At 32.8% G+C, this 19,589-nt stretch overlaps 2 protein-coding genes, 1 long non-coding RNA gene and 1 other non-coding gene across 4 annotated transcripts; 2 read left to right on the plus strand and 2 right to left on the minus strand.

Moving 5' to 3' along the window:
* Positions 1-2,625: 2,625 nt before the first annotated feature.
* On the plus strand, positions 2,626-5,555 carry LOC144553013 (uncharacterized). The gene is made up of 2 exons (XM_078301079.1): positions 2,626-3,709; positions 5,347-5,555. The coding sequence occupies exon 1, from the start codon at positions 2,626-2,628 to the stop codon at positions 3,052-3,054; it is 429 nt and encodes a 142-aa protein (XP_078157205.1). The 3' UTR covers positions 3,055-3,709; positions 5,347-5,555.
* An 18-nt stretch (positions 5,556-5,573) lies between these two features.
* Positions 5,574-9,710, minus strand: LOC144553014 (uncharacterized). Its single transcript, XR_013511301.1, has 4 exons — positions 9,574-9,710; positions 8,070-8,384; positions 7,037-7,274; positions 5,574-5,932 (listed from the first exon to the last, which is right to left on the minus strand). It is a non-coding gene; the product is annotated as an uncharacterized LOC144553014 (long non-coding RNA).
* A 1,453-nt stretch (positions 9,711-11,163) lies between these two features.
* TRNAD-GUC (transfer RNA aspartic acid (anticodon GUC)) lies at positions 11,164-11,235 on the plus strand. The gene has a single exon. It is a non-coding gene; the product is annotated as a tRNA-Asp (tRNA).
* A 5,956-nt stretch (positions 11,236-17,191) lies between these two features.
* On the minus strand, positions 17,192-18,516 carry LOC144553012 (protein VASCULATURE COMPLEXITY AND CONNECTIVITY-like). The gene is made up of 3 exons (XM_078301078.1): positions 18,306-18,516; positions 17,785-17,990; positions 17,192-17,565 (listed from the first exon to the last, which is right to left on the minus strand). The coding sequence occupies exons 1-3, from the start codon at positions 18,402-18,404 to the stop codon at positions 17,340-17,342; spliced, it is 531 nt and encodes a 176-aa protein (XP_078157204.1). The 5' UTR covers positions 18,405-18,516; the 3' UTR covers positions 17,192-17,339.
* Between the last annotated feature and the right edge of the window lie 1,073 nt (positions 18,517-19,589).

Here is a 19,589-nt window from a genome sequence, read left to right on the forward strand (position 1 = left end):
GGAGGGGAGCTTATCGATGGAAAAACGGAGGCAGAGGAGGAGGTGGGATGCGGAGGTGGGAGAGGGAGGTAGAGGCGGAGGTGAGGTGAGGTGTGGGAGGCGAAGGCGAGAGAGGGAGGTGGGAGGCAGAGGCGGAGGTGGGAGAAGAAGATGGAGGTGAAAGAGAAAAATAGAGGTGGAAGAGAAAGAGAGAAAGATGAAAGAAATAAAAGTTGTTATAAATAGTAGTTATAGTTAAAATAGAAAGTTAGTTGGGGGATGAAATTGGGGATGGATAGATGGGGAAAATTATAATTACCCAAAAAACAAAATAAAAAGATTTTAAGTATACAATAATAATTTTAATTTTAAAGTTTTAGTGAACATAAGATATTGGAACAAAATTAAATTTTAAGTTAGACATACAATATTTCTATATTTATTTTAATCATTTAACATATGTTACATATAGTACGTAGATGAATTAGAGTAAAATAAAACAAATGAGAAGTTAAATTATATCAAGCATAGTGATTAATATTTTTTTTTTTTTTTGCCAAAAACAGTGTAAATGTCAATTTAATTAAAATAAAATTGTACATAATACAAAATTGGAAAGAAAAAAGACAAAAATATGTACCAATATGTAAACTATTTTATCTTAATGGCACCATAGTACTTTAAACAAACAAAAAATTATAATCTGACAAAATTAATATTTTAAAATCTCAAAATAAATACTTTCAAAAATTATACAATATTTTTTTTTTGTTATTTTTTTTTGTTATTTTTTTTTGTTTAAATAATTTTGTTTTATCTTCAAGAGTTTAATTGTTTAGTCTGGAAAGTATTTTATAAATGATAACACATATGAATGTCAAATTTAAACTCATAAATTGATTATTTTTTGTTACATAAAGTATTTTTGTATGAAATATATTTAGAAATGTTTCTTATTTATGGAACTAATAACATGATGAACTAAATTGATATACTCTCGGTTGAAATTTTCATACAAGTGAACAATTTAGATTAATCTTTTGAAACCAATTTCATTAGATTTTAAAATTAAGCTCATTTAGAGACTTGATGAGGTTAATAACACTCTAGTTCCACTCCAAATATAATATTTTACCTTTTCTTGTTTCTCGATATGAATAGAGGGAAAGCAGTCTTTCTTTTCCTTACAAATGAACATGAGAATTTACGTTCATGTTTCCATCAAAACAAAAATCTTTCTTTCCTCAATGCAATTTAGCAAGTTCTTGATTTCCATCAAAACAAATTTGAAATGTCATAAAAATCTATGTTTGCATAAAAAATTGATACATATCATATATAACAGTTTTGTTTTGATATATACTTCGATTTTAGATTTTAAAAAATGAAGACATAATTAAAGCACATAATGTAAAAATATATGTAAACATATAACAAAGTCATAACAATAAATATTTTCAAAAGCTTATAGTGGATAACAGACATTCCAAGGAAAAGAAAGACTGCTTTAATTATATCCACTATAAGATTCTTCAATAAATATTCCATAGCTAGTAAGATATAATTGTTCAATAAAAAAATCACAAATCATAGAAAAATATGCATTTTTTTTTTATAAAAGTTGATGTAAATCCACCGGTTTCACTGTAACCATTAGTTTGAAGAAGAGAAACATCCAGAAGATGTGCACCTCATATACAAAAAGACCTAGTAATTAACTAGAGTTCATATCCAACAGTTAACCAACATAACTACATAATAGCAGCTAATACAAAAGCTGCAAGATTAGCAATTACAAAAGATCAACAGTCAATCTTTAGAGACCATCCTGTACCTGGTACCGAAGATCAGAAAAATTCCAAGGAATAAGTATGAGTAACTTGAGAATTCTCACCTAGTACCTAGTGTTTTACATCAGAATGAGGCTAATGAGATAATTTTATAGAAGGATAAAAACTTTGCTGAAAACACAACTTTTTTTTTTCCAACCATAGAACTTAAAAGAACTACCCCTCCAATTAATTCAACCATTAACCTATTTTTAAAAGGAATACTTGCATCCAATAGCCAAAGCTCATCCAAGCTCAGAAAGTCAAAACTAAAATTATTGAAATTAACAATTCAATTCCAAATTTGAGAAGACACATTACAAGTAAGAAAAAGATGAGATGTAGATTCAAAATGACCACAAAGTGGGCAATCAGGGAACCTCTCTTAACTAAATTGCCCTCAGTCAAAATCTTATTTCTTTTTAATAACCAGAGGAATATTTTGATTTTCAGAGGTATCTTAGTTTGCCAAATAGCAAATCATAGAATTATATTTTAGTATCAAATTTATGACCTTTTTTACGTACAAAAACAACAACAATTGTTTAAAAGAGAAAAAAGAGTAGAAAGGAGACTATGCCGATCATGGTTGTAGTGAGGAAAGTGATCTTGACTGACGTGCCAATCGTGTGTTGCTTTGATCTTGCAGTGTTCTCTGTCTGCTACTGGTATGACTTCCTCAGCTGATGGTGCATCTTTATCTGCTGCTGGTGCAATATTGTTTGTTGCTGGTGCAATATTGTCTGTTGCTGGTATGATTTTTTTGACAGCTGGTGCACCTCTGTAAGCTTCTGGTGCATCCATTTCTGACGCTGGTATGATTTTCTCAGCTGTTGGTGCATCTCTGTCTGCTGTTGGTGCATCCATGTTTGCTGCTGGTATGACTGTCTCAGCTGCCGATACATCTCTGTCTGCTGCTGATATGACTTTGTCAGATTCTGGTACATCCATGTCTGTTGCTGGTATGACTTTCTCAGCTGCTGGTTTATCTCTGACTGCTGCTGGTATGACTTGCTCAGTTGTTGGTTTATCTCAGTCCGTTGCTGGTACATCCATGTCTGCTGCTGGTATGACTTTCTTGGCTGCTGGTGCATCTCTATATGCTGCTGGTATGACTTTATTAGCTCCTGGTGCATCTTCGTCTGCTGCAGGTATTACTTTCTCAGCTGCTGGTGCATCCATGTTTGTTGCTGGTATGAGTCTCTCATATGCAGGATCATCTCTGTCTGCTGCTGTTGCAGGATAAGCAAGCGCTCCTGAAGCTCAGCTGTAGCAGCGGTGAGATGTAAGGAGTCATGGAGATGTGTCGAGTCACCGTTCTGCTCAGGTGGGGTTGGGGTCGAGAAAGATGGGCATGAACGCCACGAAGAGGACGACTGAGGTTGTTGGACTGGTGGATTTGTCTCCATAACCTATTTAGTTTGCATGTGTATTCATTTGACAAGTCAATTATGCAAATCTGTTAGAAAATAATGCCCAAAATTGTCAATAATATGAATATCTATGATTGCCCAATTGGATGAGATTTGACAAATGGAGTATATACCATATTCTAATAGAACTTCCCTGTGGACTTTTACATTTAGAAACCATACCGGTAGACACAATAGTTGATACTGGTGTTGTGACCTTAGAACCCGACCTGATCTGAAAAGCAAAATCCATATTCTATCTCTTCATCTTTATAATTTGAACCCAATGCATTAGTCAAGTGAAGTACAATATGAAATAAATAAACTATTAAAGAAGTGTCAAGAAGGACAAACGGAATATATATCGGAAAGAATGGAATTGAAGGGAAAAAAATGGTAAAAGTAATACATGGATGGAGCAACTATAGTCACTCAACATTTAATATAAATTTTGTGCGTCAAGCATTTATAAGGGAGTAAGCTCAAGGCGTGCCAAAACTACTTTAGCCCATGTATAACCTTGAGGTCAAGGCCTATTTCAAGAGGAGGGGAATGTCATGATGTACTTTGCAATTGAGCACACTAAGTTGTTTTTTTGAATTAAAAAAAAAGTAATTCGCTAATAGCCTTAGAATGAACCTACTAATTAGTCGTTTTGCCAAAGGTGAGAAAACGAAAAATTGCTTTATGGTTGTGTCTAGAAGAGATGGAGGAGAGGGATGAAGCCTGGAAAAGACAGATCAAATTAAGAGGTGGAGGTGAATAACATGCATGGTGGTGTGAACAAGGAGTCGATGTTTACGTAAATAGGGTTTATGTATAATAATAGCATCCATGCTATGGTGCTATTATTAGATGAATACAAGTTTTTAAATAGTGATTATTGCGTCATAGCGAAAATGCTAAAAATAAAAAGCTATGACGAATAGTGTAGTTATCGCGATAACTATCCTACATAGCATTTTTTTGTTTAGAAAATTATATTTTATATTTCTACTAATTATCAACATTATCTAAAATCTCATATAGCAATAAGTAACACAAAATTAATTAACGAATTAGAATATTCATATTGAATAAGTATAGATTCCAAATTGCTATTTAAAATATCTTTAATAATATCATAAACTCTCTATCTTTTTTTCATTTAAAATAACCTAAGGTGGTGCTCCAGAAAACGTAGGGGTAGAGAGAACGAGCAAGAAGGAAAGAAAGAGATCGGAGGTATGTTTACTCTGTTTACACTTCGATTTGAGGGTCACGAACTTGAAAGAGTTTATGCAGCGAATTCCTCTTCTCTCCCCTCCGTTCTCCTCCACTTCTTCTCTGATTTTCCTCTATTGGAGCAGGAGAATGACCTTAGTCAGATTCGGTCTGTTGGCATTTCCCCTTCTCTCCCGCTCATTTCCTTTAATAAGCAATATTTCCTTTCCTCTAGAGCACAACCTAAATATCATGCTATAAACTATATATTTTTTCTACTAAAAAAACATAAATATCATGAAATAAACTATCTATTTTTTTTTCTATTTAAAAAACAAAATTGATCTAGACCATGAAAAAATTGATCTTTAAAATTAATTTTTAATTGGGTCTTTATATAAAAGCCTATGTAGCATAGTGTGCACTATATTGCATAGCGTGTAGCGCAGATAGCGAATTGCTATTAGCACTATAGCGGTCGTAGCTGAAATAATGCATTTTTATCCCATAGCTTAACATCCAAGATCTGTAAACACTATAGCGCACTGATATTGTGTCACTATAACTCGCTATTTAGAAAACTAGTTGAATACAATAATAGCATGGATGCTTACGTAGGAGACCTTCGTTTTTCCTGATTTTTATTGAACTCCTAGAGTCTTGAAAATGTGCAACAAAACTACTCAATTCGACTCGTTAATAACTGATAAAAATAAAGCTATACAACTTTTAATTATTTTTAGAACACAACACCTGCCGCGTGCACTTATCTCAAGCTCGTCACAAGAAGTAAAATTTCAATGTAACGTGACAAGGAAAATAGCAACCGTATTAAAAAAATGATAACAATAGAAATGTAAAATAGTCGAGCTCATGACAAGAGGTGAAATTTCAATATATTGTCACAGGAAAAATAGCAACAGTATTGGAAAATAATTACAACACATGAAATATAACATTTCAATGATTATGAAGACTAAAAACCAAAGGTATTTTTAATTTACATTTGAATCTAGTATTTACTTTGTAAAATAAAAAACTTTTTCCTCTTTTTTTCGAGCTCGCTCGTAAACAATTTCCTATCCTTGTTGAAATTTGATGGACAATGCCTTCCTCACTGATGAAGCTTTGGAAGAATCTAGCAGGGAGACAGATAACAGAAATTATCGTGTCAGTATCAATACTGGTACAATTTACATGGGACCTGATAAACCCTTTATAAATTTGGGAGCTAAACACAAAGATATCCTTTTTTATCCAGAGTAACAATTATATAATCAACTCACACAAACTGGAATATAATAGGTTCAATAGGCGACCTCAATCCACTACAAGTTGAATGACACTTAACAAATACAGAATTTTTTGGATAACCATAGTGCTAAATTAAAATCCCATAAATAGAACTAACCTGATGTCTTAAACCCAAAATCTTTCAAATCATGTTCCATTAGGATTGTGCCAATTATCCTTGGCTCATGAAGCTGGAGTACCTCAGTCAAATCCATTCTACAATAGAAAATATGCACTGCCTCAATACAAAACTTGGTATACCCCAAAAAAGGACCCAATATATAATGTAATTTGAAGTAATTACATGTAATAGAGGAAGAAAATAAGAATAAATCAGTTATCTACTCAGTACAGTGGTATATTGAGTGAAATTCATTATTTGTACTCCTGAAAAGGGTTTTTACTTTTCACTCCCAGTACTGTTATCATAAGTATAATGCGACAAAAGAACCGAGGATTCTTTGTTCCAAAATTTCAACATTACTAAATTATTACTTAATGAAACTAAACATTGAAGAAAACATATTTCACATAATTAACTCTTAACGTTGTAACCATCACAAGAGTGCCACATGAGCTTCTAGTTTTTTAGGATATTATATCAATTAAAACTGATAAGAAGTATTCTAAAATGTATCCACAAACTTGACAACATAATGTATATTCTTGTCTTCTAAATTATCACACATCCCTAAAAATAGATCAATTTAAGCTTTTCCTATTTCAAAGTATCAAGTTAAGCTCTTCCTATTTCAAAAATCAAATTAAGATTTCCTGTTTTGGATTATGTGTGAACTTGTCAAACATAAACAATGATGTCATATAATTACCACTAATGCAATCCCGTATGTTAACTAATTCTCATATTATTACCTAACAGAGTTACATAACCATACTTAACACACATCCTAGTATTAGATAATACTAATAATATATATTCACATTTGTACAAACTCTTTATCTATTCAATTTTGCATGCGCATCTACTTCAAAATTCAAATTAAGCTGATATGTTATACATTAATGCCGAAAGTTGCCACAAATAACATATATAATTATCTACATAAACTAAGCATCTAAGTACCTAGCAGTAACCTAACTACAACAATGTAGGATATAATTAACTAATTTAATTTACCAAAAAAATTTAAAAATTGAACAGTAGCATTCATCATTAGCAACACATTCAGCAACACATTTCACCAACACTATTTAACGACCTAACAACCTAGTAAATACCTCAGCAACACAAAAAACAACAAAAAGTTCACATCTCCAAAAAGCACCAACTTTGTAGAGAACATGCTTAGAAAATATTACCTTACAAAGGTTTTTGCTTGACTGTAGGTGACCGCATGCCTCTAAGAAATTACCTTGGAAGCCACCCGTGAGATGGTCTACACACTTCACTCTACGACTCGAGCACTTAGGGTTAGATATATGATTAGAGTGCTAAATATAAGAGGTGGATGAGAAGACGAAGCCCAGAAGGGCCAGATCTCACAGGTGGAGGTGAATAGGTGGGTGGTGGTGTGAAGGGCTGCTGACGGCGCTAACCCTAGTTTTCAGAAGAGACCAATTATTAGATGACATATAAATAGTAATGGATTTTTATGTATAAGACCTTACTTTGTTAACAGTTTTTATTCAACCCCAGCAGTCTCGGTAAAGTGAAATAAAGATTACGCATAGTGATCATGGCTGATAAGAACACACGTGATAATGAACATATGAAAAAGGAGTAGGTAAAACAAAATATTAACCATTTCTTTATTATAAAAAAGGTTTTACAAGACAAGGTTCATTAAAAAAAAAATTATCTGCATGCCGTAAAATTTGTAGCATGAATATGAACATAGCCTTGTCAAATTTTAAAACTTGAAGGATATGTGAAAAAAGTGACCACGGTTCTCCCAGATGGAACTGGTCTACATGTTCCATAGCGGGGATTATATACCACAACTGCTGATAATATTGCTAAAGAACCCGTAGATATCAGAAATTACAGACAACCCCTAATTTATCAGAAATTATTACTGCATTGAATGCAGATGAAATGTAATGAGCTTTACATCATTCTCCTATTTTCCAAATAAGATTGCACGATTAAGGTAAAATTGAAAATCAACCGCATCTTTGCATCTCGAAACTCGAATCTTAGGACTCAGGATGTAAAAAAAATCCATTTCAGCAATTTTGGTTCCTTAAAAATAAGTCCACTTTACTCATCTGATTCTGTATATTTCTCCAGTATTATCTACAAAATAAACCATTTCAGGGAGTCAAGTTTCTGATGTTTTTACTATTACTAGTTTACTACCAATCAAAACAACAGTGAAGACAGAGAAATTACCTCATGTTAAGAGAAAGAAATCGGCTGCTAGCAAGGGTTTACTGCCAGTGAAGAGAAAGAAATCCCATTTCAGCAGCCAATTTCTTCCTTTTCACTGGCAGTAAACCCTAGTTCCAATCCAGATCAGACAGGAACTAGGGTTTACTGCTAATGAAAAGACAGAGATCAGGTGCTGGCAAGGGTTTACTGCCTCAAGCAAGACCAGGTTGAACTTGACAGTATACATCATTTTTTTCCCGATTAATGCTCTGATGCTCAGCATGCTTTCCAATGAACAAAAATTCTGTATCAGTAACCTGGACAGCAAGGCCACACCTGTAGAAGAGGAGCAAACAAGAAATAAAATCATTGAGGTAATCAATTAAATATGTATAAGGCATACCATAATACTGATCTATCTAGCCAGATTCCATAGTTAAGTCACCATATATGTGCATACATTTTTTGCACAAAAATAGACCTTGATTTTAATTATTTTGTAATCAAACCCTGCAGTATTGTATTATTGAAGAAAGACACTACATAGTAAACATACGAAAATATGTCAGCGAAGCAAACTGAAAGTGGCTTTTCTCATATAATAAAAGTGTTTTGCATGACCAGGTTTGTTGTATATATTTCTATATGCATGTACTAAATCTTGCAGGATATATATGAAGACAGGCCCATTAAATTACTAAAATTGTCCAAGATATATGTAATAAATGTAATATGGTTCCCCATATAGAACCAAGTCTCTGTGTTTTATGAGAGGAATGAAACACCACAATTCTCCGCTTTGCATCTGGTGTTCTATGCTAAAACTTAGCAATGCTTGTTACAACACCATTGTTATTTACTGTTTCTGAGAACAGTTACATGTTATAAAAGGGGACTAGCATGAGGTTTAAAATTACATCTAAAACTTAGTTTTAGAGTTATTTCCACTGATGCGAAATTAATGATGGCAACTTCAAACCAATTCCTCCACTTTACAAAGAATATCGGGCATTGCTCTTCAATGTTCAACAATGCATAGTTCATACAAGCAATTCAGCAGTGGTTGAGCTAACTACTTACACATATCTAGCTTTTGGTGAGGTAGAAAAGCGAGTACGTGTTCGGACAGTATTTTGGTGTGTGTAACGAACACAATTTTCTATACTTTCCATTATTGTTTGAATGAATCTTGAGTTTAAATTAACTCTATGCAGACATAATTAACAAACTAAACTTATTCTTTATTTTTCCAAAATAACCAATAGGGTCAGTGGGTCACATTTGTCCAACAATTTTTACAGACAGTAGTACCAGAAACTGCCAGATTTTCAATGCAATTTCAATTGTTTAGCAAAACTGGAATCTGACATATGTACTTGTCATGTTAGATCTACCAAATAAAACCTTTTGAGGGCTTAAATTTCAGGCGTCTATACTATCAATCTATTAATTTACCAACTTGTTGACTACTTTGAAACCTATTATATGGAGAGACTTTAAACAAAGGAAGAAGAAATGAACTCACGGAGCAACCAAGTCTCAGATTTTGGTACCGTACGTTCTTCGTCACTGAACCCGCGCCATGGAGGATCTGGATTTCGATCCCATTCGCTGGAGCTTCGTAATCGCTCCACCCGCTTTCTCCCCTCGTCCAGTCCACACTTTTCCGATAAAGGGAAACTATTGGCAGGGCCTGCTGTGTAAATGGAGGAATCCGCACCGTCCGTTCTAGCATGCACGAATCTTAAAGATATGGTACGAATCTTAAAGAGTCCCGTACATCTACAATTGGTCCGAAAAGGAATCGCACCGCTGAAATTGCGTACAATGATAAAAACTAATTTATGAAACCGAGTGAAATTAAAATGAAATTAACAACACCTCTTATATATTTCAAATTAATTTAGAAATAATTTTATTTTATTTTAAACAATGTTGTACTCGTAAATGTGTATATAATAATTGTTTTTGGCACCACTATGACTTGGGATAATGTAAAATTAAATCCGCCTTGCTTCTCTTATACAATATTTTCGTGCTTTAGACTGAAATCTAAAACTGTCATGTGTTAACTTACGTATATAAAATTATAAATCAGGATTTTAAATAGTGATTATCATATTATTGTGGAAAAGTTAAAAAATATTATCACGAATAGCGTAATTATAATGAAAATTATTTATATAACTTTTTTAAAAAAATTATATTATATAATTCTACTAATTGCGTACTAACATTATCTAAAGTCTCATAAAGTAATAAGTAACACTAAATTGATTGAGAAATTATAATATTCATATTGAACTAGTGCAAAATTCAAATTTTTATTCAAAATATCTCTAGTAATATCATAAATTATATTGTTTTTTCCTATTTAAAATAACCTAAGCACCGTAACATAAATTAATTATTTTCTTTAATCAAAATAACCTAAGCATCATATCATAAACTATCTATATTTTTTTATTTAAAAGCAAAATCAATCTGGACTTTAAAAATATTTGGTCTTTAAAAGAAATTTTTAGTTTGGGCTATGAAATAAAAGCCTATCTATGTAGGACCGCTATTTGTGTTATACGCTACGTGTTGTAATAGACTGCTATTAGTCTATTACCACTATAGAGATCGTAGTCAGAATAACACACTTTTATTTCATAACTTAGTATTTTAAGTTTGAAAATGCTATAGTGGACTATTTGAAACACCAAATAAAATTAATAATATGTGATGTGTTTTCTTTTGTTGTTGATTTACAAAATCTTAATTATTACTGTTACCGAAAGTAAAGAGAGACATTATTCTAGTAACAATAAAAAGTTTGTATTCTCGATTGCATTGAAAATTCTCAAATGTGTAGCACTCATATTGGTGGGATGACAAAATCTCTTGAATTTTTTTTTTTTTTAAGGTTTTACACAACCTGCAAAGTTGTGAGAAGTTTGTTGAACTCTCGAACTTTAGATATTTTGGAATTTCTTTTGGTGTTATTCTATTCATCCTACCAAAGTGAGAATATTAAGGTTAGGTGATTTGAATTTTGAACCATGTGATTTTAATCGTATTGTTCGCATTAAATTATAATTTATACTAACAAATTCTTCTAACTCAACACAAAGTCGTTGTAGTATAGTGGTGAGTATTCCCGCCTGTCACGCGGGTGACCCGGGTTCGATCCCCGGCAACGGCGAATTTTTTGCGTTCCTTTTTTTTACCAAATTGTTTCGTTATTGATCGTTGGCCCCATCCGCTCAAGTTCTGACTACTGAGACGGGACCATAAACAAATAAAAAATTGAACTTCACCTGACGGTTCAAATGAAGCTTGCAAAACGTGATTAAACGGTTACGTATTTATTGAACCATATAGTGTTAAAATTATCTAAATAATTTGATGGCAAACACATTTTAATGTAAATTTTGAAAAGAATATCATATCTAACCCAATTTTGGTAGATCGAACAATCTAAAATGGAAAGCAAAACTTTATCGGTACGTTTGAAACACTTTTAAAATAGTAAATTAAACTTAATAATTTTAAATTTACAAATTATAAATTGTTTAACATTGAAATAAAATCACAACCCAAATTATAAATTTATTTAGACACATATTCATCATATGCAAATTGTATCACTTTTTTTGAGTGGTCCTGATTTCTTTTCAGTTTTTAAATGTCATTAAAGGAACTTTTGGATTGGTTGATAACTGATTAGTCATGTCTTTATTTATTTTTATTTTTATTTTTATATCATTTAAGTAATATTATTTATTATTTAATATGTTATTTTGTATGAGTGTTTTTATGAAAGTATGTCAAAAAATAAAATAAAATATACATCATTTAATCAAATATGTCATTTAACTATGTTATTTAAGAAATATTATTTGTTATTTAATATAAATCATTTTATATTCTCTTATAACATGTCATCGTTGTTGTTTTTAGTTTTTATCAAAAGCAAACAAAGTAGACTGTTCTAGCTAATGAGCATCAATAATATGTCAAAAAGTGATTCTCAAACATTATAATTTTTTGCTTTAGCTAATAAGCACATTTTTTTGAAAAAAAGGCAGGAAATGCCCATCCAATAATAAAAGAGTTTTGAGTACAACTAGAATTATAAGATAAGCAAGAAAGTAAACTATCCAAAAAACACGTATAGGTCCAAATAACAAGACCAACACTAGCACTAACAGTTGTGCTAGAAACCAGTTTGGCATGTAAACACTCCATGCTTATTACAACCAAGCAACAAAATAGCTACTAAGCAAACAAAACAAAGATGAAAACAATATGTTTTTCATGACACAGTGCAATAACAGAGATTTAGATGGCAAGCAACAGTGGTACCATCCAAGGGTTGTCAACACTGTGAGACTCAGTAACACTGGTTGGCAAGGGTGACATGCTTTGCAAAGGCACCATGTCCATATCTTCAGGAATCCAGGGAGTAAACTGCATATGCCTCCTTTTAGCCCCTGCCTAATAATCCAATAAAGAACAAATTAGTAATAGAATTTGTTTAATAGATGGTACTCTTTTGTTATCAAAACACAGAATTTCTCACTCTCCATATAGTCCAACAAATGGCACTTACAACCATAATCATGGCTGTTCGCTGTGGCATAGTTAAAGATAAGGCTAATAATTGAATATCTTCCAAAGAGGTCCAGCTATGATAATAGTTTTGAAATTGACCCATCCAAAACCAAATTTTAGATAAGTATGGACATGTAAGGAAAAGATGCAAAGATGATTCTTCTTCTCGATGACAGAAATGACATAGGGTATCACCGGGCCAATTTTTTTTCCTTAAAACGGTTTTAGTAAGAATTTTATTCCGAAACAGTAAAAACATAAACACTTGCACTTTAAGGGGCATGATGTTAGCCCACCACATTAGTGCATATGGATCCTGTACCCCGCGAAAAGAAAGAAAATTATAGAGAGAAGCAGTAGTAAATTGATACTTGGAATCCCATTTCCATAATAACGAATCTGGAGCTGATGTAAGCGTGTAAGAATGGATGATGGCAAGAATTTCATGCCAGTCAGCTAGTAGAATGCCATGGAGAGATATGCGAAATCTCACCACAGCACCCCTAGAAGCAATTACTTCATGTACACTTAGAGAAGGATTAGTGCATAAAGCAAAAACATGAGGATAAACAATTGAGAGATGGCATTTGGAGTGCCAAGTATCTAACCAGAATTGCACAGATTGGCCAGTACCTATTTGGTAAGAGCAACTCATTTTACCAATATATTGCAGTTTAGAAATCTCCCGCCAGAAATGCGACATGTTAGAGGGATTAATATGTGTACCATATTTAATGAGAATTATTTGTTTCCAAAGGCCTGAGAAAAGGGGGTTATGTAATTTCCACCACCATTTAAGTAACAAAGAAATGTTCATAGTATGCAAGTCTTTAACTCCTAAACCTCCATAGTCTTTGGGATAACAAACCAAAGTCCATTGTATCAATGAATATTTTTTACGAGGACCCGCATTTCCTTGCCATAGAAATCTGCGACGAACTCTATCAATTTGATGCCGAATTTTAACAGGAAGCTTATATAGCGAAATCATGTATAATGGAACAGCCGATAGGACCGAATTTATGAGTGTTAATCGGCCCCCAATAGAGAGAAGATTACCTACCCATCCCTGAAGTTTCTTGGTGATTTTATCTACCATGGGTCCCCAATCAGAGAGTGCAAGTTTTTTATCAGTAAGGGGTACCCCCAAGTATTTCAGGGGTAGTTTAGCTAATTTACAACCAAACAGTTCAGCAAGTTGTTGCCCATCCGAAGAGGGCATATATAAAGGAACTATTTCTGTTTTTTGAAAATTAATTTTTATACCTGACAAGGCTTCAAAACTGAACATTGTCCATAGAGCATATTCGATGTTAGTAGGAGTGGGAGCCAAAAACAGTATTGTATCGTCGGCATAATGGCAATTAGTTATTCTATTGCCATCAGCCAAACGTGGGCCAAGCCCCTGCAGCCTACCAGTAGACCTGCCTTTATTAAACATTTTACAGAGGACATCACCTACTAATAAAAACAAAAAAGGAGATAATGGGTCCCCCTGTCGGACACCTCTTTGACAGGGGAAGTATGAGGACAGATTTCCATTTACATTGATACAAGTACTACTACTAGAAAGTAAATGTGATATCCAATAAATCCATTGTTGATCGAATCCTCTAGTACGCATTACCTCAAGCAAAAATGACCAATTAACATTGTCATAAGCTTTTTCTAGATCAAGTTTAATTATCACCCCTTGCTCTTTGTTATGTCTACAAGAATGCAGAATTTCATGACTTAATACGACATTATCTAAAATGTAACGGCCTTTTACAAAGGCGGCTTGAGTGGGGTCAATAAGTCTATCCATAATAGGGTCAAGGCGTAAAGTCAGTAACTTGGAAATTATTTTCATACTACAATTGACGAGGCTTATCGGGCGATACTGGATACTATTGAATCGTGGTAACTTCCTTTTCTTTAGGTAAAAGACAAACTACAGCTTGATTCATATGAACTAAAGACAATCTATTATGAGAAAAAGCATCTACTACAGTACAAAGATTCTTTTTAACCAGTTCTCAAAAATGTTGGTAAAAACCAAAAGGCATACCATCAGGTCCCGGTGCACCAGCCCTATCAGATGCAAAAACTGCAATTTTTATTTCGTCTTCAGAAAATGGTCTTCGAATTAGCTAATAAGCACATATTTTGAAATTTTTAATTCAATTGAAATGTCTAGCAAGGGAAGCCATTAAATACAGCAGTAGACAGGAAATTACAAAAGGGAACCTGTACTGATAATAATAAAAATTGTCATTTTATTCTTACTGCTCCCCCCTCCCCTTTAGTGAAATTCGAAGTCCTTTTCTTTAGTTGATTTTCCAAATGCTTGATGCTTGTCAGTATATTAGTACCAACCACATCTATGACCAATTTTATACAGACTCATTCTTAATTGCCTAAAGCTGCTTGATTAAATATTTAAATATGAATTAATCATGTATTATCACTAGCCTTTTTCCATTCGTACCTCTTTATATCTTTAATTGCTATGGATATGAATAACATGCACGGTGGTTCTTAATATTCTTATTTAAATTAACAATATCGTTTTGATTAGAATAATGTTTTATAAATTATCAAATCTCGTGCAAGCACGGACTCCATGCTACTTAGAAATTACAGATGCAGGTACGAAAGGGTTATCATAAAACTCATGAACAAATTTGAATATTTAAATCATCATCTCATTTTAAAAGAAAACAAAATTCGAATTAAATACGTAAGAATGTCATACTTAGCCTGATTAGTTGCCCAATTCCAGGAGAACTTTTTATTCACAGTAATTATAAAATTCAGATGTACGGAAACATATAGAGTACCTCGTTTTCAACCAATATAGTAAGATCGTCAGCATTGATCGCGATTCAACATTTTATGGATCTGAGGCAATGCCCACGATCCATCTTTAAAAAAAAGAAAAGATATAAAATGTTTTAGAAGAAGAAGATATCAACATTTTAGAAGAAGAAGATAGATCGTGGGCATTGCCTTAAATCCATAAAATGTTGGATCGCGATCAATACTGACGATCTTACTATATTAGTTGAAAACGATATACTCTATCTGTTTTCGTACATCTGAATTTTATAATTACTATGAATAAAATTCCCCAGTTCTAGGTTTAATAGTAGTAGTACCTTTATTTGAATTAATATTAGAATAGCCCAAATTAATGGATGGGCCTCTCTATTACCCAAACAAGACCATGAATCGGTTTTTAAACATTGCAACTTCAATTATGACTTAGGAGGAAAGCAATTGGGCCTGCCGACTTAAAATTTCCAGGTATATTTATTTTCTCAATTATTTCCACAATCAAGAAAATTATCATTCACTTCTTGTGAGCGAAGCAATGCAAAATAGATGACTCTTTGTTGTGATATAAAACAGTATTTTTTTTTCCAACGTTCTGAAAAACAGAAGAAAAAAGGATTATAGTTATTCCACATATGCGCTTATATGAAGCTTGTAGCTTGTAAATCTTGATATATAAACTCGCTTGACCTCTTTTTATATTAAAAATGAACCACTTAGTGTTTTTACTGGGGAACAACTATAATAAATTTCCGTAATTTTTTTATATATATATATATCATTTGTTATTCATGAAAATAATAAATGACATATCAGCGAATAATCAAATAACTCTTTTAATTAACAATTTTTTTATGATACAAGGTGTATAATATGGCTACTACTTTAATATCTTCAATTTGTATTAAGTCGATATTATTTTTTATTTGACTTTATTATACTAGTTGATTTATTATTTATAATTTAGATCAAAATCAATATTCAATTTTAGTATCAATCAGAAATATTGTTGAATAAGTATTATTTTCATTGGTCTATTATTTTATAAAAATATATTATTTTGTATGAAAATTTCTTTTTAATCTCATAAAATGTTCCAGTTGCGCACAATTCTAGTAATTTATATTATATAGATATTGAACAAAATTGGCAAAAGAATCCTGAAATAATAAAAGTCATTATAAAGTATTATTTAGACTTGTACTTATTCATAAATATAAAAGTTAAAATAAACTAACATTCGAATTTTGTATCTAATTATAATAAATAATATAACTTTTTCTTAACAGGTTTGTACATATATATTCAGCTAAACGAATATTCAAGATAAGTTCTTGAAGTTAATGCAACGTGGGACATATTTTTCCAGATAACCGTATTTCATATATTTGACTCTAGAAATTATCATTTTTTTTTCTTAGATTAAAATTCTATGCATTATGGATGATCCTGAAACATTTAAATCTATCCTAAATTCATATTCTAAATTGTTTTCTTTAATTAAAAACTGATGTCTGAGCACTTGAATAATTCAAACTTACATTTTTGAATGATATATAATATAATCTTGATTTATGGAGCAAGAAATGTAATCATAAATATCAAACCATAAATGGAGCTTTTGAATGATATATAATATATAATCTTATCATTATGTTGATAAAGCTGTTTAATCTTGAAGTTTATTTTCTTAAAGCTTTCATTCTCTATATGTTAAAATATGACATGAACCCAGAAATGCTGGATATATATAAATACAAGTACATCAAAAGAAAGAAAAAAAAAACAAAACATTAATTTGCAACATACAAATATATATTGGGTATATATATATATATAATTTGCAAAAGAGAACATCTCTACTACATTGTCTTATCAGGGATGAACACCATGAGAAATAATGCTTCTTTGTGGTTTGTCTTCTCTATTTGCGGCATTTGCAGATACAAAATAAGCTAAACAAAAGATGCCATGAATGAAGCACAGAATCCCACCAACGGAGAGAAAATTATGATGAGGGAATCCGCATGTCGCTCTCGACTTGGATTTATTTGACAATGCACCGATTATCAGCAGAGCGAAACCAACACCCAAAATTAACCTATAATTAATTAAGACAGAGTTGACAAAAAATAATTAGATAAGAATCATATGACACTATATATGGTCTTAATTAATTTTGGGTTTATTCAGGATTGACATGATATATTATTTTTTTAAGGCATCTGCGCTGAAGTAACAGAAGAGGGATTTCATCAGGTTTCTCTGATTAGTGTTACTTAATTAAGAATTAATATTAATTGATGTTTTAGTGAACTACCATGATATAACAAGTGTGATAGCGGCCACCCGGCGGTTAGCACTTGACCCGCTAAGGACATCTCTCGAGCAAATGCACGTGCAGCCTCCGAGCAAATTGGCAATGACATGTGACAATGCGAGGAGTACGGCGGCTGCGATACCAAGCCGGTACGCTTGGTGTACCGGTTCCTTGCATTCTATGAATAGCACCTTCAAGTGCCTCCCCTTCAAATAAAAAGAAGAAAATTATAAATAATTAGAGAAATAAAACTTAAATTCAAGGGGAGATTTTGCCAAATGGGAATTTGCAGTTTCCTTACTATATATTTGAAGAAATATAAGATAACAAGAATGGAGAGCATTAATTTTTAATTTCCAAACCTTGGTTCTGCTTGGTATTCACATATGATTTGCATATTATACAATTGCTTGAACTTTGAAGGGTTTATGATCAAACAAACACAGTATATATTCAATGGAAATAAAACTAAAAAATTTAAGAAGTTTTCCTCTAAAAAAAAAAAATTAAGAAGTTCATACATGATTTTGAGCCTTCTCTGCTTGGAGGCCTAGAATTCCAGCAACTACATCCATGAGTATGATCAAAATACAAACAATTACCGCTTCTACTTTTGCCATGGTTTTTCTACTTTCTACCAGTGAAGATATATGATTTTTGTTATCTAGTTATTACTATCTTTGTGTGGTTTAAAGGACTTGGAAATAAATATATGTAAGGTCTATAGGGAGACAGAGAATGAATGCTTTTGATGTAACATTGCTTTAGTGCGTTTTTGCAACTTTTATGTTGCTTTATGGATTCTTTCTCACTGGGAGGAAGAAAAGCTTTGTGTGAAACTGTGTTCAGATTTTTAAAGGTAATGTTTGCTGTCAGAATCAGATTCGTGCCTTTAAATGCCGACTGTGAGATCAGATAGAAAGGCCACGTGCAGTGAACGAAAGGAATCAAGGATAGTGGAGGCCTTCGGGCTTCTATTTTGTGGGCCTCGCAAATTAAGACCCGACCGTTTTCCATTTTGCATTTTATACAATTGGGGTTGTTCTTATCCACAAAGTGATTCCGCCCCCCGCGATCAGTATTCTCCCAGGTACCTGACTCAACACAAGTGAAACGGACGGCTCAGATTTACTCTCAGTCGGTCGGGATTCAGGATGACAGAGGAGGCAGGATTACTTGTGCTTTGAGATGCGTGCCAATCCATTTTTGGACCGTCCGATTCAATTCAGGATGACAGAGGGGGCATGATTATTTGTGCTTTGAGATGCATGCCAATTTATTTTCAGACCGTCCGATTCAATTCAGGATGACAGAGGGGGCATGATTATTTGTGCTTTGAGATGCATGCCAATTCATTTTCAGACCGTCCAATTCAATTCTACTCAGTCAGTCAACCTAAGGGGATACAAATTCCCCCCCCCCCCCCCCCCCCCCCCCCCTTTCCTCTCCTCTTCCCCTTTGGTCGAGTAAATGATTTTCTCTGTCATCCGTCTGAGCAGGTGTTTCTACTTAGTAAATATGACTATTGTTCTTCGATCTGTTTCGACTTTTCAAATTCGACTGAGGGTGATATGAATTCGTTCTACTTCCGCAATATATACTACAACTATATATGAATAAGATACATGTTTTTTTTTTTTTATAGTTATTGCCAATGATAATGATGCTAAAATGTTATATTTTTCTTCCTCCTCCAGCTTTCAAGTTCTTTTTCTGGCATCCACAATGGTGACTCTCCCTCCAAGAGGTGACTGCTTCGGTTCGGTTGATTCAGTTCCTGATTTGGTTTGATTTAGTGCATTCTC

This window comes from Carex rostrata, chromosome 4, assembly GCF_964058835.1.
Source record: "Carex rostrata chromosome 4, lpCarRost1.2, whole genome shotgun sequence".
NCBI lineage: Eukaryota > Viridiplantae > Streptophyta > Magnoliopsida > Poales > Cyperaceae > Carex > Carex rostrata.

Coding starts and splice junctions, on each gene's coding strand:
- LOC144553013 (XM_078301079.1), top strand. CDS start 2,626: ATGATTTTCTCAGCTGTTGGTGCATCTCTGTCTGCTGTTGGTGCATCC.
- LOC144553012 (XM_078301078.1), bottom strand. CDS start 18,404: ATGGCAAAAGTAGAAGCGGTAATTGTTTGTATTTTGATCATACTCATG. Junction 17,991..18,305: donor CAGAGAAGGCTCAAAATCAT/GTATGAACTTCT, acceptor TTTTATTTGAAG/GGGAGGCACTTGAAGGTGCT. Junction 17,566..17,784: donor ATCACACTTGTTATATCATG/GTAGTTCACTAA, acceptor AATTAATTATAG/GTTAATTTTGGGTGTTGGTT.